Genomic DNA, 21,337 nt, shown 5'->3' with positions numbered 1-21,337 from the left:
TTTCATTTGTGGTCCTTCCTCTCTGGCACTTGACGGTCACTATTCATAGAGATTATCTTCATATCAGCATCCTGCTTAGGGGGTAATCTGAGCCACATTTGAAGTCCCAGTGGGGCTCCACCCCCACTCCCCTCACTCTAACCCCTTCTCCCTCCAAGCTAGACCTTCTAGGCCTTGAACAAGAAGTGTGACTTGTTTTGCCTCAACTCCTCCTTAAAGATGGTGTCATATTTCTATGCTCTTATTTCCTTATATTCAAGCCTTCTGCCTATGGATGCTGTAACTCTAAGGCTCACACCACTTAGCACAGAGCAGCCCAAAATAGGAGTGATCTTTTTAGGGAGGGAGAAAATAGTACTAGGCTGACTGCCATTCTTAAGTTTGCCTCAGCCCTTTCTCTTAAGATGCCAGCATCCTCCAGCATCATCATCCATCAGGGAGCAAAAGGAGACTAGGAATGTGGCCTTATCCCAATGTATGCCCACAACATGTCACTTTTCCTGCTCAATATCCCATCAGCATGGGATCTCTGGTGCACCCCAAATCAAGACAATTCAACTTCAGTATATGATTTAAATAGATTTTTATTTCTTGTGTTTTCTTTTATATTAATTTTTTCCCCCACAGAGGAATAGCGTTACAGTCTAATACTCAAGAGTCCTGTTACATACACACACACACACATGCATACACGCACACACACCACGATAGAGTCAAGGTAGTTGCATCCTTGAGTCCAACACACATTTTAAACATCCTAAGGAAGGTTCCTCCTACAATCTGGACTCAGCATATGACAGAGACACAGTTTGTTAGCTTTATTTGGAACCAGGCGGCAGGGCTACAGTCATAGGTATCAGAAACTGGGTGGTTTGTCTGCATTAAGCCCCCTAGTTCAAAGCCATTTGGATTTAGTAAGGCATTCAAGATCTGGAGCACCTGGGGGGCAGTGATGCCCTCTGAGAGAGGAGAGGCGGCGCTCTAAGGGGCGGATTGGTGGATTTCTGGTATGCTTAAAACCGGTCACAACTGCACAGGTAAACACACACACACCATACACACTGTGGCCCTCTTGGGACAAGAGTGGGGAGCAGGGGACCAGCAAGTGATACCTGGGGCAAGAGAAGGTCAGGTTCATGCTCTCAAAACTCAACAGGAAAAGAGCAATGCTGCCCTTGTGAACAGTGCTTACTCTTTAGAAACAAACCCTTAGAACGAAAGATGGGCATCTCCCCCCAACACACATACACACGCACATGCGCACACACAATTTTGTTGAAGTGCTGGTTATACTGGTCTAGCTAATACTCCTCACAAACTGGTCATTTCCTCAATGTCTCTGAAACAGTTGTCATTGCAGACTCTGACTCCCTGTCTTAGGTTGCATAGGACTTCATGAATACTGGTTCCTTAATTTGTTCAAGTTCTGTGGTTTAAAAAACCCTGAACCATGCTAAGGGTAAAAGGCACATACACAGTCCATATAGCATGAGAAGATCTGGTGGCTCTGTAGTCAAACAAACAGGGGACAGAGTAGTGTCAGGTCTTAAAAATCTAGACATAAAATATTGCCACACTCAGATGCTACAGTGTCTATGGGATGGTAGAAAAATCTTATGATCAGCTTGTGTTGATCCTTGGGTATAAAGACTTCAAGGAGTCTTGAGGAGAGGGAAGGCATTAATGGGGGCAAGCAAGATTTTAGGATGATAGGTCCTGCTCTCCAGACTTCCTTCATTCCAGTCCCCATTAAATAGCTTACTAGGAGCCAAACCCAGCTCCTCAGCACTGGAACAGGGAAGATGGGAACTTTGAAAAACAGATGTTAGGCAGACACAGCGTAACTGGGTGTGAGGTGACAAGTGGGGTTTGGGGAAAGTCTTGAAAGAGGGTTGAGGGAACTTTAGAAGGTACAGGGTGTGATACTTTAACCACTAACTTCTGAGTGAGCTGAAAGTATTTTTTTAAATGTCATGTTTTAATTTTAAAAAATAATTTGGTTTGCTTCTTGGGGCTGGGGGGCCTCTGCCCAGATAGCTGTGAAGCTATAGGCACCTGGACTCAGGAAGCCAGCCCAGTTGTACTCTAGCTATACACCCAGGGCCAAGTAATGGGAAAGGGGGTATGTAGACAGAATAACTCATTAGAGGAAAAAAATCCTTGGAAGTTTCAAGAAACAGAACTAGCATAAGAAATAAATCCAGATGAAGAGATAGGAAAAAGAATGGCATCTAGAAACTGACAGGGGAGATGCAGGGCATTGCAAGGGGACAATTGCTGGTGTCTGAGCCCAGAATTCACAGCCCACAGCATCAAAAAGGGTAGCTGCTTCTTAAGTCCCAGACTGGCCATGGGTTTTTGGGACCTTCTCTCCCTTTTCCATACACCTCAGGAATAAAGGAACAGCCACCTGATTTCTGCAGGTAGAAAGAAGGTAGGGAACCTCAGTAAAGGTTGGTACTAATAGCTCCGTTTTCCTAAGAGTGAGAACTTCAGAATGGGTGGGCAGTTAAAGGAGGAGGTGCTTCTCTATCCTTTTTCTAAGGTCTGGAGCTAAACAATAGTCAACACAGAAAGGCTTGGGACTACCAGAAGATCTGCCCATCTTGGAGCAAAGAGGATTCTCCCTAGTTCTAGAGTGGGTGAGACATTTATAATGCAAAGCACAGAACTCTGGTGTTGAGGCAGAAAGTAAATTCGGCAGCCTTAGTCATTTAGAGTCTCAGGCTGAGGTCAGAAGTTATCCTTTTCATTGCCCTCAACCCAGTCCCTAGAGAGCCTCCCCACCCCCAGGCTAGCTAGCTAGCCTAGGCTTCACAGGGTCTCCTGGATCCCCCCTAATTCCAACACCTTGTGGCAGGGTGGGAAAGGGAGGAGTCACCTGGACCAGAAGGCCTTTCTAGTATGGTGTGTGGTGGCATCAGACTGAGGAAACTACCTACTTACTCCATAAAGCAGTCTACTAAGCTAGGATGATAGGTCCCTTTCCACTAATAAAAATCCAACTTTCCTGTGCTCAGGAAGCTCTGCTTCTCCTGACTCTTATCTTTCTCGTCTGTCTCTGACTTTCTGTCCCTGTCTGAATCCCTCCATTCTTTCACTCTTTAGTTTCACATCTCACAGCCCTCTCCAACATACTTTACTTTCAGACACCTGGGCCAGATCTAAGGAGTCTCCTAGGGTACAGACAGTAGGAACTGGGCCTTAGGGCATTTTAACCTAGTAGCCAAGACTTGTCAGGGAGCCTTAGAAAAGACAATTCTGTCACTCACTGACAGATATCCTAAGAGGAAGGTTAGAGAGGGGCAGAGTTGTGATGGAACCAGTGTTTTGTATGTGTGTAGGTGGAGTCAGATGTAGGGAAATGAGGGGATCAAGGTTGAGGGATAAAGAAGGGGATGAGAATTCACAAGAAAGGATTTAGAGGTAAGGAATGGGAGGAATCAGTTGGGGAATGCAGAGAACTGAAGTACGGGGCTGGCATCTCTAGACAGAATGACCAAAGGGAGGGATGGCTGGCAACACCTTTGTCCCTCTAGACTCCCCTTGGGTAGAGGCTCCCTTAGGGAACAGGACCTTGGCCATCAGGTCCATAGAGCATGTGAGGGTCACCGTATAGGTCCAGAACAGGTGGCAGGAGCAGGCTGGTGAGAATGAGTGGGTAAGGGGTAGGTGTAGTGTCTGCGGGGGAAGGGGAGGGAGGAAGGCTGGTGAGAGGTTTATTTGAGAGCAGTGTAGATTGGAGCAGCCCAGAATGGGCAGACAAGAGACCTCAAGGGTATCAGTAATTGAACTGGCGCTGGCACGGCTGGTGGAGAAAGCTGCCCTGGTGCTTAGACCGACGAGGGTGGCGCTCTCGAACACGGTTCTGCCGCTGGACAACTTTCGGGCTCAACCTCTGTCTGTCAGCCCTCTGGCGGGCCCGCTGCACCCACCGGGCCTGACTGGCCTTTTCCAGCACTGCTGTCCGAGGGGGCATCGAGGCTGTGTGATGCCTGGGGCCTGGATCCCTTCGGGCTTGCATGACCTCCCTTGGGGAGAGGAGACATATAGTAGGCTCAAGAGTTGGACTTGGAGGAGGCCCATCTCCACTGCCCAGACCCCAATATCCCCTAAACTCCCTATCCTGCCTGACATCTAATTCCAAGCCTTTGATTTTCAATGTCCTTTCCGCTGCCAGTCTAGAGACTGGCTTCATTTCCTGTTTGGACTCTTAGCCACCTAACTTCCCTGTCTCCTTTTTTTCCTTCTCCCCCAATCCATTCTACATGATTTATCTAATATGCAAGTTCTTTCTCTTTAAAGAACATTCATAGTTCTCCCCCAAGGGTAGCCTGTACTGATTCTTCCAGCCTTACCAGGACATAGGCTTCAGGGATTAAAAGGGTCCATTGTGAGACACACACAGACACATACAGACACAGACACACACACACACAGACACAGACACACACAGACACACACACACACACACACTCTTAACCCCTGACTTAGGCTATTTATCATCACCTGATCTGGGACCTTCAATGGGCACCAATACACCTCCCCTTCTACCCTTTTGACTATGATCTCCCAAGGACAGTGATCACCAAAGCTCCAGAGCAGAAATGCTGTTGTGAACTCCCCCTCTACACACACACACACAGTAGCCCCCCTTTTCTAGCACTAAAAAAGTCTCTATAAAGCCTAAATGACCTGACCTGAGAACCCTGGTGACACAACCCACTCAATACCATCCCAGTACAGAATGCTGCCCTGGTCTTAGACCAGCAAGGATGGCCCTTCCAGACATGGTTCTGCCTCTAGACAATCTTAGGGCTCAGCCTCTGTAGGCCCTCTGGTGGGGGGCTGCACTTATCAGGCCCCATTGGCCTTTTCCATCAGTGTTCTCAGATCACTTTCGCTCCCCTAGTCCCCTCTCTAGGCCCTAGGCCTTTTCCCTCCCCCTTATCCTGGTCTCATTCTAGATTCTTCCTTCTCTATTCCTGTCCCAAGGGCTCACCGGTGGCCAGCTCTAGCTGGGGGCGGGCTCCGGGGTGGGGTCAGGGTGGGATCAGGCCCAGGCTCCAGGACGATAGTACTGCCAGTGACATAGACAGACATACTGGGGTGCTCGATGAGCAGGTCCTCCAAGGGGCTGCTCTCCAGGTGGGCAGGCCCCAGCTCAGGCCCCTCTGCAGTGAAACAGGCGGGAGGGGTAACAAACCAGCTCTCATCCAGCAAGCAGGAGGGGGTTGGTTTGGGACTTGGTGGGGTAGCAAAACTATCTGAGAGGAGGGGAGTGAGGCAGCAGCAGGGGTAGGGGACCACACACACAAGGACACATAGTGGGATAGGGAAGAGAAAGGGGAATAGTTAGTCAGACCCAAAGCCCACTGGCATTGGGCTATCCTTTCCCTCCAGCTGGTGCTCTTCTCTTCCTCCTCCAGGCCAGGCCCACTGCTGTTCCAGTAGGACTAGATCAAGGAGCAATCCCTCTAGAAGCAGTTGCTGCCCCTGGGGGAAGGGAGCTGTGAAAGACCCTTCTGGCCACCTGCTTAGGCTATCAGAGGCCTAGCATCCCGCTCTGGACACTTCCCCTCAGGTCCCAGATCTGTCCCCTTCCCTAGGACTTTCTGCCTCAAGAATCAACACTCCCTTCTCTGGGCTGATCTGAGGTATTCCCCGCCCTGCCCCTCACAACAGAAGCCACAGTCTCCAATAGCTCTGAATACTTTGAATGGGCCTTGAAAGGGAATTTTGGAATATCTCCCACTATGGGGGAATATGAGGGCCCATGAATTCTACCCCTACTCCCAGCCCCAGCTCTTTGAGCCCAGAGATCTTTGTGTGGACTCTTAACTGGAGCTGGGACAGGGGAAGTAGATGTGCTGGACCAGGCACCCAAGGTCTTCTCCAAGCACTTACCAGGCAGGTCAATAATGAGCCATCCATCTACTTCTTCGTCATCCTCAGGGCAGATGAAGGCTTTGGGGGAGGGGGGCTCCTCAGAGGGTGGGCTGGTGCTAAAGAAGAGGCTGGTGAGGCGCTGGAACATGATGCACGAGTGGGAGTGGGGGAGGTAGCAGAGGAAGACCCAGCTTCAGTGACCCTAGAGAGACCTGAGGACAAGGAAGTGAAAAGTCATTCAGGTCCTGGCTCTCACTCCCATATCTCATAGTCAAGTTGGGTATAGGGAGGCCACTTCTGTCCGACCAGGGATAGGAGGTAGCAATGAAATTCTTCCCCTCCCCTCTACTAAAAGCTGAGCAAGGTTTCCTGCAACAAAGAGGAATCCTCAGGCACAAAGTGTACAGTGCACAAAGGGCCCAGGGAGGCAGTTTTTCCTATAGGTACTGAGTATCTTCCTCCTTCCACCACCCCCTCCCATCCCTCCTTTCCCCCCCAGGAAAGCAGACTAAATAAGTATTCTCATCTATCTGATATGAGACAATTCAGAGCCTTAGGCCCAGATATTCCAGGCCTGAGACTGGGCATCATGTCCTTTAGGTTTTCTGTATTCTCACCTGTCCCTAAGAGTTTGAACAATGGCCTATTTTAGGGGATTAAAATAAGCCTGGACAGTGGATAGAGAATCCAGCCTTGGGATCAAGAAGACCTGGGCTTAGGTTCTACTTCTGACACTAATTATATGATCCTGAACAAGTCAGTCAGTTCCCCAGGCAAGTAAGACTATGTAAGTGCTGGAGAGTTTCTAATATGTATCGGTACAGGGAGTTCCTTTACCATGCATTCCCTGTACCAGACCTCTCTCACTTACAGGAAAAGGTCAGTCACAGGGATAGCTCAGACTAAGAAAGGGGTTTGGCACCACAGGGAGAGTGATGAGTAGGGGAGAAGAGCTCAGGTCCAGGGGGTTGCAAGATACAATGGAAAGAGCACTGGATTTGAAGTCAGGAGACCTGACTTCCATTTCTGGTTTTGATCCTTATTAGTTGTGTGACCTTAGGCAAACCATTTCCATTTGTAAAATGAGAGGATTGGATGCTGTGATCTCTAAGGTCTCCTTTAGCTTTGACATCCTAGAATATTGTGACCTATTTGAAGATGAAGGCAGATTTGGTTGATGAACTGATTATTCCACACAACTGTCAGGAATTGGGATCCTTACACACCTGGTCACCTACACTCAGTCCCATCCCACCACTTTCAGGTGCATCAGAACCCAAGCAGGTTCCTACTAGCCAAACAACTTCCTTGTTTTTAACTTCCCCAAATAGCCCTTGGGAGGACAAATCCCTTTAGTCATTGCAAGAGGTGCTCAAAATAGATTCTGTGGCTCCCAGTAAGTCAGTGGTGCAGCTAGGAATGGGACCCCAGAATCTCAGCTCTGAAAACTAGGCCTGTCCCTCAACCAAAAAGCTTGCCTGGTCTCCTCTAGGTACAGCTGCTTTGACAGGAAAGAGAATCATCATCATAGTGGCAGCAGATCACATTTCTGTAGTGCTTTGTGGGTGCTTAATGCTCATCAACCTGGTGAGGTAGGTAGTCTCACTGTTCCCATTTACAGATGGGGAAACTTGACATTTGAAAAGGGGGGGAAATTGCCCAGAAGCCCATCTTAGCTCAGCCTGGCCTGGAATCTGTGTAATCTGACCCCAAATTCAATGCTTTTTATACAGCATTCAAGCAGGAGGAGCAAGCCAAGTACTAGACACATTTACCACTAGCACCACTCCCTCCCTACACCTCCAGAAGGAATTGCCTTGTCCTCTGTCTGCCCACCCAACCTAGCTCCTCTTCAAGGGCAAGGAGAGAAGCAGAAAAGGAAACATGCCAGCAGAGAAAAGTAATACAGACCTCACCAGCTCCAACTGGACCACAGACAGGCAATGTTGCCCCAGAGGTCATGAGCTCCAGGATTGTATTACCTGCCCCTGATGCTTCACTTCCCTCATTCCCAGGGAAATCTTTCACTATGGAGTAAAAGTCAGAGCTAGGTAGGCTAAGAGGAAATAGTACCAGAATCAACCTTCCAGCTTCTGGAGTCCCTGAGCTTGTGTTTCTCTGGACCCACAGAAAGGTCTCAGTTTCCCAGGAGTTTTACAGCCATTACTTGCCCTGGGTGGCTCTAGGAGTCACCGGACCCACTAAACTCAGATATCGGGCCTCAGGTTAGTAATTGGCATTTCCTCGCTAGGGTCCCAAGCCCAACCCTAATCGCCCCCCCACCCCGCATCCTTCCCGGGCCCCTCCAGTCCAGCCATAAGCCTCGCCCCATCAGGCCTCTATCCAGCTCCAACCCAATCAGGTCACCGGAGGACAGCCGGAGTTGGGGGAGCTGAGGGTGGCGGGGAGGAGCTGGCCTTGGTGACGACTCAATGTCATATGTAAATAGGATGACGTCACCGCAGCGGACAACCCCAGGGAGCCAATGGGCAAAGGGCAGTGGGGTCCTGGGCTCCTGCGGTTGGTGAAGCGGTGAAGCCGAGAGACAAAGGCCCCGGAGCGAAGCCGGATCTCTAGCAAGGGAGGGAGGGCGACCCCGCGGGACGAAGGGTCCGGCGTTCCCGGGCCGGCCCAGCCTCCGCAGCGCTCAGAAGAGGCAGGGTTTGCACCCAGGCCTGGAAGCAGCCCCGAGCTTCCTCCAGCCTCCAGCTCAGTCCCCTCGGCAGCAGCGTCTGCGTAGCTTCCGGAGCATCCTCCCTCCTGAAGCCCGGCTCCCCGCGCCGCCAGCCCCCGCCGTCCGGCAGAGAGCCGCCGGCCCCCTTCCTCACCCACTTTGACCTCCGACGGCTGCTCTTCCCGCCCCCACCTCCGCGCGGTCCCCCGGGGGTCGGGAGTCGGAGCCACAAGCTGGCCCCCCCCGAAGCACCCGAGTCGTGAGGATCCCTGAGCAGCCACAAAAACAGCCCCGAGCCCCCATCACGCTCCGACTCTGCGGGCGCTGCGGCCATCCCGGCTCAGCGCTGCCGACAGAGGCCCGGTCCGGACCGCACTGACCTGGGACTGCTTCCACTCGCCGGCCGCGTCCCGGGGCAGCGAGCGCGGAGCTGGCCGGCCGGCGCTGAGGGGCAGACGACGGGAAGGGGAGAAGGGAGGCGGTGTGGCGGAGTGTCCCGGGGCAGGGGCTCCCTCAGAGGTCCAGCAGCATGGCTGGGGCCGGAGCGGGGCTGGCGGGTTGCGGGGATGCAGGCTTTGCTTCCAGCGCTCCCGGCGGGGGTTGGTGGATTGGCAGCAGGTCCGCCGGGGCTCACGGCACAAATTGGAACGCTCAAACAGCTGATTGTGACGTCACAAAGGGGCCCGCCCGCCCTCACGTCACGGCCCGGGCGGCCCGAGGCCAATCCGGAACGGTGTGTCCCCGGATCCCCTACCCCCGAGCCGGTGATCCAGCCACCACAGGGCACACGTAGCACCTTTAGGGTCTTGCGCCAGCCCAGTGGGTCAAGGCTGCTTTCCCCTCTTCCTCCCACCATGGGCTCCGGGGTCGGGTTGCTGCCTCCCCAGTTCTTCCTGCCCCTCTGGTCCCTCTCCATTCCTTATCCAAACCCCTCCCCTATCCTCTGGAGAAGGGGGAGGTGAGAGAAGAGATCCGGCAATGCTGGCCTTCCGGGCCTTAGGAGCTCTAGGGGAGAGTGCGCTGCATGGAAGGACCCCCTGCTGGTCCTCAGGGGTGAGTCAATCAAGATTCCTCCTGAGGGGTCCCAGGGAAACCTGGGGAACGTCGGAAGACACAGGAGTGCCTCAGAGAAACCAAGTCCTAAACTGGGCTTCAGAGCCCCTGGAGAAGCGCTTGTGATACAGCCCTGGACAAGAGGTCCTCCCGTTCGTTGTGTCCTTAGACAAATTCGTGCTCCTCTCAGCCTCAGTTTATTAATCTATAATATAAGGCAGTTAGACTCGATCGGGAGTTTCTAGCCTTTTTTTTTACTGTGGACCTCTTTGCTAGTCACCAACAGGCACCTCAAAGAATTTTTAAAGCACAAAATAAAACACACGAAAAATCAAAGGAAATCAAATATGTCGAAGTAGTTGTTGATTTTTTAAACCAGCTTCACAGGCCCCAGGTAAGAACTCCTGGTCGAGATGATCTCAAGGCACCTTTACGCTCTGAAGTTCTCTCTATGGTCTATAACCTCCGACTCCTCAACCACGAGGTTTGATTCCCTCAGGATGGTCCATGGTACTTCTGTCTCTCACTTCACTTCTGCCTGGGATTTGAGACTAGAAGCAATGGAAACCAAACCTTTCATATTTGAACCACCTTGGTTCACTCAGGTTCAGTGACCTCGGAGGTTCCAGAGCTTTAGGATATGGGACAGGGACCTTAAATAATAGTTAAGGTACTTCTCAGAGCTGAGCTGGAGGTTAAAGTTCAGAAGCTTCTGGCTCCAGGATCTTTATCCTGTAAGGAAAGGTGAAGGTAAGTGAAGGGGAAAGTGAGAGGGGCAGATCTGGGGGGGGAGGGGTAACAAGCAGCTAGAGTAGTTTGGAGGAAAGGAGAGACTTCCTAAGACAAAGTAAGGAATGGAGAGAAGTTTTAGGAATAAGGGAGTCCCTCAGACTTCAGTCTGAGTGAAATTTGAACTCATTCCCCAGCAGTCCAATGCTGCAACCTACAAACTTAGCTGCAAACCTAGCACTTCGGAACTGGAGACAGAATGGAAGGCAAGCTCAGCAAGTATAGAGACAGTTTCATTTTTGCCTTTGTATTGTCAGCACTGAGCACCGTATCTGGCCCCTAGTGGGTGCTTGGTAATTGATGGTAAGGCATCTTGGAAACCATAGTCCGATTCTCTTGTTATGAAGGAATAAACAAGTCCAGAAAAGGGAGCACGCTAAGGAGTCCAAATCACATGGAAGACCTAAGTCTCCTGAAACTTTTAAGTTCTATGATTTTTCACTGGGTTTCTTCAAAACCAGCTCCCCCATTAGCTTGCTATGTGACCTTAGGCAACTGCTATCTCTTCTAAGTATTTTCCCGACTTGTCCAGTGAAAGGATGGTCTCTAAAGTCTTTTTCCACTCTAAATTCTATACTTTCACTCTCTCCAGAAATCCACAGCCCCACACCTTATACTTCCAGTTCCTCACTACAGGATCCCCCAGCCTTTGTCACTCCCAGCATCCTACACCTGCAGCCCCTACTCTAAGGATGAGGGGATAGGGGGAAGAAGTAGGGCCTGAGTCTTCTTCCCGCTAGAAAAGCAGTCAGTGGGTGGGAGCTAGATTGACTCATGAGCCTCTTTGGGGCCCATGTTTGTCTACCCACCTTGGCACACCAGGAAGCTGTGGACTTGGGAGTCCTCGGGAACCTAGGCTAGAACTGGGATTAGACCAGAGACATGCCTAGTTGCTTTGTCACTGACCACACCAAACCTAGCCCCAGGACATAGGGAAGGGGCCCCACGTGACTGGCTCACCCAGAAGGGTGAGGCCCAAGATGCCTGAATCTGGCAGAGAATAATGACTCAATCTTCCTGCTGGCTAACCCTTGCTAAGAGCCCAGGCTCTTAAGTACCAGGCTGTAAGCAGGGAAAGAGCTGTGAACTCCTTCTGCCCTCATCCTGACCTCCAAACTTTCCACAAAAGACAACAAATGTGTTTAGGAAAGAGTGCTAAATGTGGAGTCAGCAGACTTCTGAATTTGAATCCTATTTCAGACCCTCACTAGCTATGAATGACTATGGCTGTCACTTAGTTTTTCTGACCCTAATAGTACTTACTCACGGGGGTTGTTGTAAGATCAAATGAGATATGTGTCATCCCTCTTGCAAACCTTAAAATTATGACTGACCACATTTCTCCCCTGCTCAGGGAACTTCAATGGCTCCTGTTGTCCAGAGGAGAAAGTCACAGGATGACAATGTGATTAGAGGTGGAAGGGATCTGAGAGATCATCTTGTATAGCTTCCTTATGTTACAGAAGAAAATACTCAGGCTCTAGAAAGCCTAGAGTTGGAATTTGAATCAAGGTCTTCACATTACAAAAGCAGTGCTATTTACTCAGCCTGGCATTCAAGTGCTAGACACCTCCCTATCTTGTCCAATGTATCATCCATACTTCTCCAGTTTAGACTATCCCTTATGGTCTTCCCTTCTTTTGATCATACCACCCCCTGCTTAGAATGTCCTTCTCTTTAAGTCCTAAAATGTTTCAAGGCCAAGCCCAGCTCAACTCATGCTTCCTCCAGAAAATCAACTCATAGGGAGCTATTAGTTGTTTTTCAGCTAATGTGGAACCTTGAAGGGCAGGGACAGAATCTTACTCAGCTATCCACATTTCAGCCCTTGTATGTAATAGATGCTCAATAAATGTTTCTGGATTGGCTGCCAGAGGAGGAGGAGTTTAGACTCAGAGAAATCAGAGGGTCAGAATTCTTAGCTTAAATCCCAGAAAGGGCAAATGTGGTCACTGCCTTGGGCTTTGCCCCAAGACCCCAATCAATCCTTGAGGTCACAGAGCTAGGGTTTGGCTACAGCTCTGACCTGGTCAAGGTTTGGAGTTTGAAGGTGCCTGTGGAACAGATGGACAGCATCCCAGAACTTCCCTGTGACTGGGGAGGGGAAAACTGTATCATTTTGGGGTCTCTTAGGTTTTAGGGGTCATGTTCCATATCTTAGTTTAATTCAACAAATACTAAATATCTATTATATGCAAGATGGTGCTAGACAGGGGATACCTCAGTTACCTCAAAAAATTACCTCAAGAAGCTATCGTTGTATTTGAGGGATACAAGAGATGTATGCAGAATGATGCCAGGTAATTTGAGGAGGAAAGGGCATAGCGGCAGGGGCAGGGGTGTGTTTGTATGTGGGGGAAGGGTAGGGGATGGAGAACCTCGAATCAAGGAAGGTCTCACAGGAGAGTTAGCAGCTGAGGCAAACCTTGAAAGAAGGCAAGGATCCTGAGAGGTGATAATGAGGGAGTGAATTAATTCCAGGCATTGGAGAACTCTCCTAGGATTCACAAACCCACCTCTCCTAAAATCACAGATTTAGAGCTACATAGGCCTTCAGAGATCACCTTCTTATTTTCTGCCTCCTCTCTCTCCAGATAGCTAAGAGTAGGAGACAGGAACCTGGCCTCTTCTACATCCCAACCCAGATTTAGGGGCACTATGTCTTTGAGGGGACAGCACTATATCAGCCATGATCGGTAATCCTAGCTAGATCAGAACACAGAAGACAATCCAGGCCAGGCTCTTACTGGAGGACAACTTAGAGCTTTTTTCTCAGGTTGGTAGGCAGATGAATGCTCCCCTTTTACTTTCTTTATGAAAATACTCAGTATATATTTTTACACACACACGTATAAAGGTAGAAGGCCTTGGAATCAGAAGTCTTGAGTACAAGTACAAGCTCTGACCCCTACTAGCTGTGTAATTCTGGGGAAGTCAATTCATCTGCCTGAGCCTCAGTTTCTCCATCTGTAAAATAAGAATAATTGCTTGCACCTACAGACTTCACCAAACTATTGTAAGGTAAAACATCTTAGAGTAGGGACAAGTTCTAGACCTGGACCTGGGTTTAAATATTATCTCTGACTCATTTGCCCTTGTGACCATGGCAAATTATTTGACCTTTCTTAGTCAAAGTTTCCTTGTTTGTAAAGCAAGGATAAACATACCTTTACCTTCTTCATAGGGTTGTTTAGAGCAATGATTTTCAAACTTTTTGATCTCAAGAACCCTTTACATTCTTAAAATTATTGAGGATCCCCCCAAAAGAGCTTTTGTTTACATGGGTTATATCTATCCGTATTTACCACATTAGAAACTATAATGTCTTAGTATTATTGTAAAAATAGTTCTGACCTCAGGGCCCCCTAAAAGAGTCTCTGGAACCGCCAGGAGTCTCCAGACCACCCTGTGAAAACGACTGGTTTAGAGAATCAAATGAGTTAATGTATTCTTTTCAAGCTGCTGTATTCTTTGTATGCTTTGTAATCCCTAAAGCTTTTGAAATGTCAGAAATGTGAGCATTAGTTATTATACACACTCACATATGGGTACACAAGCCTATTCAGTCACAGGCATGAGTGCTCACATCGGGTAATGTTGAGGCTCTGTGGGCACTTTTATCCAACATGTTGGGACAAACCTTCAAGCACCATGGGTGAACATGAAACTTTTCCTGATCTATCCTCATCTATTTATAAGACTCCCCCCTCTCCCTTTCAAATTACCTTGTATTTCTTTTATATACACAAAGTGTCCTAAAAGTCTTAGTGCAGTTCTAAGCAACTGAAGCTGTTATTAGATCTTAAAACTATACTAAGATTTTTGGAACACACTGCAATTTACATGTACTTAATTATGTACATAAGTATGTACTGTTTCTCCTGTTATGTATAATGTGGAAATTGGCCAGTGAGAGCTATGCCCTTATCATCTTGCACAGCATGTTCAGCCTGATGCAATCCCTCATGTGAACATCAAAGCATGCACAAGTATAAGTGTTTGAGGCCCTCATGGTGAAGAAAGACTGAGCTGGAACAGAATGTGAAACAAAAGGCTCTAATGATTTGACCTTGTTCTTTTACCTGTCTGGATGCCGTGGGGTGGGGAGATGAGGACTTCTTTGATTAAGTCTCTTGATTGGGAGAGAGCACACTATGAGGTCAGGAATGGAAGTACAATGTCAAAGTTTATAAGTAGCCAAGGCCAGTGGGAAGCGAAGTTTCCAAGCTACCTTCTTGTTTCAGTCTATTACTGAATAAACCCTGAGATACTTGTTTCTTCAAAGCTCATGCAGTAGAGAGTAAATTTGGTGGGGCACAAAGCTTCAATAATTTTTCATTTTTTTTAAAGGTTTATAGCTTTAAGTTTGACTTCACTCTTCCCAGGACCTGAAGTGGTACAGGAGAGAATATGTTCTTGACGTTTCTCTTCCAAAAAAAGTGAATTGGTATCATTTGTTTAAATGATATCAAGATGCTAATCAATGATTGATACCTCTGCAACTAGCATATCATATTGAGGAAAACACACTAGAATGGGAGACCAAGGCAATAGCTTTAGAAGAAGTGCCCTGTTGCCCCTAAAGGATATCCCTAGAACACCAAGGAAGGAGCTATCCCTTGCTCTGGGGGTCCTGACCTAGCAGTGAGAATAGAAAACTGGGAACTAGACCCTGAGTCTTTTAACAGGTTAAAAACATAAGCTCCCTGAGGGCAAAGCCTATTTCATTCTTTGTATTTGTATCCCCAGAACCTAACACAGTGCTTGGTACATGACATGTCCTTAATAAATGCTTACTGTTTAATTGAGAATGAGCTATGCATTGAATGCAGGGTCAAGACACTAGGATTCTATTCCTAGCTTTGCCCTAGGGTTAGCCTACCTTGTCCCTCCTTGATTTCCCTTTTTATGAGTCCCAGACCCAGGGTTTGGGATGGTAAAGCAGTTCAAAGGTCAAGGGGATGTGACATTGCTGGGCTTGGTCACAGTACTAAGAGAAGTGTATGTGTATATATGTGTGTGTGTGTGTGTATGTGTGTGTGTGTGTGTGTGTGTGTGTGTGAGACAGAGAGAGAGAGGGAGAGAGAGAGAAAAGGAGAGAGAGAAGAAGAGAGAGAGAGAGAGAGGGAGAGAGAAACAGGATGAGAGGGGGGGAGAGAGAGAGAGGGGGGAAATGTAGCTCAGTGGAAGGAGCAATGGATTTGGAGTCAAATGACCTGGGTTTGGATCATAGCTCCAATATTTACCACCTGTATGATTTTAGTGAAATGGCCTTACTTCAAAAGAGGGCCTGTTTTCTTATCTGAAAAAAAAAATCAAAGGATTTGAGTAGATGATTTCTAACTTCCTTCTTATTCAATATTTTATGTAACTTCCTGAGAAAAGCTGGAAATTTGATCCTGAGGGTGGAGGTGTTAGGAAATCCAGGAGATACTGAGCATTCTCTGCTCCTGTCTGGAGAGTGAAACCCAGCCCTGCTCACCGCCCTCCTCACTAGAGAGGGTGGCTGGACAGAAGCTTAGGAGGCTGATTCAGATAATTCTCAAGGCCCTAAGGACCTAAGCTAGCAATGTCCAGTAACAGTTAAAAAATGCTGCATTATGGAAATGGGGCCTGGGTTAGATTTGATTTAAGCAAGTAGAACAAAAAGGAGAGGGCAACCAGGTGAAGAAAGTGGATATTGGGCAGTGCTCCATACAATCAAATCCTGATTGTGCCAAAGGGTCCTTTCCCAGGTCTAGGGCCTATCCTGCCTCTCCATTCTTGAAGATCTGCCTGCCTTTCCATTTCCTTCCCTCCTCTCATTTGTCTTGCCCCTATGTATTAGGCTTTTTTCTTCAATATGGACCTAAATTTTCTCACCTGTAAAATGAGAGGCTCCAACTAGAAGGCCTACAGCTCTAACTTTTCCCCTCACTCTCCCATCTCCTTCCTTCTCCTTTCTCTTTCTTCAACCTCTAGCTGCTGTAATTGGTCCTGTAATGGAAAGAGTCCTCATCTAGGAGTCAGGAAGCTAGAATTTTAGTCTGGGTTAGGTCACACATTGATTCTTTGGTGTAACTTTATACAAGGTAGTCTCTGGACCTGTAACAAGATAAGGTTGGAATAGTTTGGGGATTATTAACCTAGGTTTTAAAGACTCCTATGGGGTAGATTTCAGGGAATCCTTGAACTTGGACAGGAAAAAAAATTTCCATCTTTATTTTCACTAAATATATTCATTTCCTTTATTTATTTAAAAATATGATTCTGAGAAGAGGCCTATAACCTTCACCAGCCTGCCAAAGGGGACTATAACACAAAAAAGGTAGAGAATTCCTGCAATAGATAGCATCTGAGATTCCTAACAGCTCTGTATTCTATATCCTAAGATGCATTCCAGCTTGGAGATCTTCTAAAGCTGACATTTTAATTCTATGTTCTATGGTCCCTCCCAGCTCTGATGTTCTATGATCTATTTAGTGGCAGAACTCAGATGTTTCTTTTTTTTTTTCTCCTATTAGTAGCATTTATGAAACTCACTGCTGTTAGAGGAAACAAGTCCCTGCCAGGAACATTTGGGAGATGAGACCAGAAAGACAGCATGATTCATGGAGCTTTGGGATAGAAGGGGATTGGGGAGGCGAAAGGCAGGGTGATGCAACAGCAACAGACAAACCCAGAAATCCAGTAGATAAATATTGACAATCTGGTTGGGTCTCTGTCCTCAGAAGGCAACTCTGCTAAAGGTTATTCTCTGAGGGAAATTTTACTTGAGAGCAAAGGGGTCAGTTAGGAACAACTTCATGAAGGAGGAAGAATTTCAAAAGACTTTGGAAGAGTTGAGGGCTGAAACTGAGGTGAAGTGGGAGTGGGCAGAAGTGCTACAGACAGCAGCTTTGAACCTGGAAGGGGAGCTGAAAAAATACTAGTGTCAGAAAATAAGGGTTTGGAACCCAGCTCTGTCGTTTGCTAGATGTGTACCTTGGGCAAATACTTTCTGTTCTCTGGGCTTTAAGATTAGGGAATTGAATTAAATAATATCAAAAGTAACTTCCAACTCTTAAGTCCTATGATCTTATAAGTGAATGATGGGGAACCTTGAGAATTCTTTGTTGCTGATAGATGGTGCATTGGATAGAGTGTTGGCTCAAAAGTCAAGAAGATCTGAGTTCAAACCCTGCCTCAAACACTTACTATCTGTGTGGAACAAATCATTCAACCTCTCAAACTCAGTCCACAATAATAGCACCTACCTTATAGGGCTGTTGTAAGGATCAAATGAGATAATATGTGTAAAGTGCTTTGAAAACCTTAAAGTGCTATATAAATGTTAGCTATTGTTGCTGAGTAGAGTCTGGATAAATATACTTTTCAAGGATTTCATCCAGGAGCTTCCTGAATAGGGCAAGGAGTTGGATTAGATTTCTAAGGTGACTCAGAGGCAGCTAGATGGTTCAGTGGATAGATACAGTGCTGGGTCTTACAAATGTCCTTACAAGGACATTCTCAAGCTCTTTTTGAAGAACTTGGGAACTGCATGACATGGGAAACAGGGGCACAGGATCACCCAGTATGGCCTGCATACTTCAAAGAAGGCACTGTGTTCTATGAGTAAAGCAGAATTGCAGTAGCTCGGAAGAAAAGTGAGATGCACAAATTGAGAGACATCTCCCCTCCAAATGTTCATACAGATTATTTACACCAGACCTGTGGCAGAGCCTTCCAAGCTCACATTGGTCTGATCAGCCATAGTGGAACATACTGTACCTTGATCCCAACATAGTGATGTCATTTTGGAGCTCTTTGAGAATGAAGAACAATAACTAACCAACCAACCAACCAACCAACCAATAGCACTGGGCTTCCTTAGATACTTACAAGCAGTGTGACCCTGGCCAAGTCACTTAACCTCTGTTTGCCTTAATCCACTTGAGAAGGAAATGGCAAACCAGTCCAGTATACTTGCCAAGAAAACCTCATAGACAGTATGGTCCATGGAGGCCAGGGCAGAGAGCACAAGAAAACTAGAAATTAGGGCTTTAGGTTTAGAGATCCACATTGAATACATAAGTTTGCCCAGCACCGACCCTGCCCAATTGCCAGAGGATTGGGTACCAAGGCTACCATAACTTCTTCCTATTAGGAAGTGACCATGGAGATCCAGGAAAGCTCTAGCTCAGGCTGAGAGTAGATAAAAGGTCATTGAAGAATGGCATTGGGACACTTCCATCTTTAGGGGACTAGACTTTTTTCATTCATACATTTTTATTCATTCAGAGATTGGACACCTGCTTCCCCAGATAGATTTCCCCAGTGCCTATATTCCTGTGTCCAGGGTAGTTTTTTTTGTCCCCAATTTTGAAAGTGTTTGTCAGGTAAAACTGACTAATTGGGTCTGGGGTCTGAAAGAGAAAGAGGAAGGTTCAGGAAAAATAGCTCTGAATGGGCTGGGAATAGGAGGTCTAGGTTTGAATAATGGCTCAATTTGAGTAATGGTAGTAACATTTTAGTTATGTGGCCCAGGGAAAGTCACTTAACATCTCTCAACTCCTATTTCTTCATTTGAACATGAAGATATTATTTTTACAACCTGCTTCAGGACTTTTGTGAATTATAAATGGCTTTAAATGTGCTATGTCCTACTAATATACACTTAAGATATATAAATACAAATATTAAATACTTTATTAAAATAAAGGAAGATAAATAATCAAAGATATATTAATTTTTTTTTAAATTTTATTTTCAGTTTTAAAATCTCCCCCTCTACCTCCCTTCCTCCACCAAACAAGATCCATTACAAATATGTATAGTCACGGAAAACTATTTTCTACATTAGCCATGTTCCATCCTCCCCCCCCCCAAAACACAAGAAAAGTAAAGAAAGAGAAGAAAATACACTTCAATCTGTCCTCTGAATCTATCTACTTTCTATCTGAAAGTGGATAGTATGTTTCATTATGAGTCCCCTGGAATTGTGGTAGGTCATTCATTATGTTGATCAGTTATTAAGTTTTTCAAAGTTGTTTATTTTTACAATATTGCTGTTACCATATAAATTGTTCTCCTAGTTCTGTTCACTTCACTTTGCATCAGTTCATACAAATCTTTCAGGTTTTTCCTGAAACTATCTCCTTTATCATTTCTTATATTACAATAGTATTCCATAAAATTCATATTCTATAACTTGTTTAGCCATTGATGGGCAGAGGAGTATTAATTTCTGTTAGTCATTGCATGGTCTAGGCTGCTGATGATAAATAAGGCCATGCCAATATAGTAATAATGATGGGAAAACCTAAATTAACCTCTAAATGACACATTTGCGACATCCTGCCTTGTACCTGAGGTTTCTGAGTTCTGCTTTCCTTAAGTTTGCCTTAAGACAAACTATAAACATTAAGTCACTGTATTAATCATTCAGCAAGGGAATGCAAAATCTAAGTTGTCTGTCTAATACTTGACTTCAACCACTACTCCAATAACCCTGTTAGCTTCCCCCACTTCCCTGGTGCAAGCAGGATAGCCTCCCTACTAGGCTAGTGTCCCCAGTGGCTACCAGAGGGTACTTAGTCTATAAATACCTGGACTTCTCCTCATACTTCCAAACCCATGTTTGGGTGGAAGCATTAAACAATGTGGATTAATCCTTGATAGCCAGGTCCAAAATTAACATAAGGGACACAGAATAATATTACTCAAAATTTTAAAATATGAAAACTGTTGTCCATACCTAGTTCATCAACCCCCATTCCACAGTATCATAGATACAGAGGTAGAAGAGGATTCAGAGGCCAACTAGTCCTAATCCTTCATTTTGTAGATGAGGAAACTGAGGTCCAGGAAAGTCAAGTGACTTGCTCAAGGTCACCAAACAATAAAATGTTAGATTTGGGATTTGAACCCAGGTGCTTCTGACTCCAGAATCATCTGATCACATTCCTACTTCCCTCCCCCTTTAAACTACAAACTCCTTAGGATAAGAACTGTCTTCTTTCATCTTTGTATCCTTAGAACTGTGTACAGAGCCTTGCACATATCCTAATATTTATTAAATTAAATTGAACATTTCAGGCAATAAGAACTTGCTGTGCACAAAGTCTAGTGATCCTGATGGGTGCTGTAGTAGTCATCAGAGCTGATGGAAATAAGAAATAAACAATGATATCTTGTACTCTGCCTTTACAATGGTCACTGCCTTGGAGGGGAGGGAGGTAGCATATTTAGACCCCTACAATTCTATAGTCAGTACAAAGTAGATTAAAACTCACAAATGCCCAAGGGGTAGAGTTGATTCAGGAACTCTGAGGAGGGAAATGTCATTTCTGCTGGACTGGAATGGTAACTGCCAGGCAAGTCTTTGAGGCAGAGGTGGCAATAACTGGGCTAAGTTTGCAATGATGCCATGGGCTTTTCACAAGTCCTAGACATGTCTGCATGTCTGTGCTGGACAGGAAGGAAGGAAGGAAGTGGAGGAGTCCTAAGGGGCCAACCTTATGGCCCCATCTTTCCGGCAGGCTCAGCCCCTGACAAACCCCAAGACCAAGAGTAGGTGCTTCCCTCATTGGGATGGGGCTGAGGAAATGACCTGTGGTAGTTTTGGCCAGGAAATGACAAAGAGGAATAAACAGAATGGTTGAATTCAGCACAACTTCTCAAACTTTCGAATCAGATTGGATACTACCAGCTTTAATTTCCTGTTTCACATTGATTTTTGAGGGCTAATTGCTTTTTATCATAGCAACCAACTGAAAGCCCACCTTCACAAAGATAGGAGATTATATATTGAGATAACTAGAAAGTGAGAGAAGTTATTGGAGTAGTCAAGAGAAAGAGCAATTCAAGAACTTTGTCACACAAAATGTAGCTTGTAGTTCGATCGACTGTTGATACTGAGCTACACTGAGTTACAGGCAGGTAGGTGGCACAGTGGCTAGGGTGCTGGCCTTG

The 21,337-nt window shown here is 46.5% G+C and overlaps 1 protein-coding gene across 4 annotated transcripts; it reads right to left on the bottom strand.

Annotated features, from left to right (window-relative positions):
* Positions 1-566: 566 nt before the first annotated feature.
* Positions 567-9,067, bottom strand: TP53INP2 (tumor protein p53 inducible nuclear protein 2). Of its 4 annotated transcripts, none has more exons than XM_072631324.1 (4): positions 8,944-9,067; positions 5,908-6,101; positions 5,003-5,267; positions 567-4,031 (listed from the first exon to the last, which is right to left on the bottom strand). In XM_072631324.1, the coding sequence occupies exons 2-4, from the start codon at positions 6,035-6,037 to the stop codon at positions 3,782-3,784; spliced, it is 645 nt and encodes a 214-aa protein (XP_072487425.1). In that variant the 5' UTR covers positions 6,038-6,101; positions 8,944-9,067; the 3' UTR covers positions 567-3,781. The 4 variants fall into 4 exon arrangements, with proteins under 4 accessions (XP_072487425.1, XP_072487427.1, XP_072487426.1 ...); XM_072631326.1 differs by lacking the exon at positions 8,944-9,067 and adding an exon at positions 7,801-7,877 and having other exon boundaries at positions 1,958-4,031; XM_072631325.1 differs by lacking the exon at positions 8,944-9,067 and adding an exon at positions 7,368-7,453 and having other exon boundaries at positions 1,958-4,031.
* Between the last annotated feature and the right edge of the window lie 12,270 nt (positions 9,068-21,337).

The sequence above is a fragment of the Notamacropus eugenii genome, chromosome 1, assembly GCF_028372415.1.
Source record: "Notamacropus eugenii isolate mMacEug1 chromosome 1, mMacEug1.pri_v2, whole genome shotgun sequence".
NCBI lineage: Eukaryota > Metazoa > Chordata > Mammalia > Diprotodontia > Macropodidae > Notamacropus > Notamacropus eugenii.
The sequence above is the reverse complement of the archived record's forward strand: the minus strand, read 5'-3'. Positions and strand labels throughout refer to the sequence as shown.

What these genes read in the sequence shown, in the direction of transcription:
- TP53INP2 (XM_072631324.1), bottom strand. Translation starts at nt 6,037, where the DNA reads ATGTTCCAGCGCCTCACCAGCCTCTTCTTTAGCACCAGCCCACCCTCT. An exon ending in GCTCATTATTGACCTGCCTG is followed by an intron (nt 5,268 to 5,907) that starts GTAAGTGCTTGG and finishes CCCTCCTCTCAG; the next exon opens with ATAGTTTTGCTACCCCACCA. An exon ending in CCAGCTAGAGCTGGCCACCG is followed by an intron (nt 4,032 to 5,002) that starts GTGAGCCCTTGG and finishes CCTCTCCCCAAG; the next exon opens with GGAGGTCATGCAAGCCCGAA.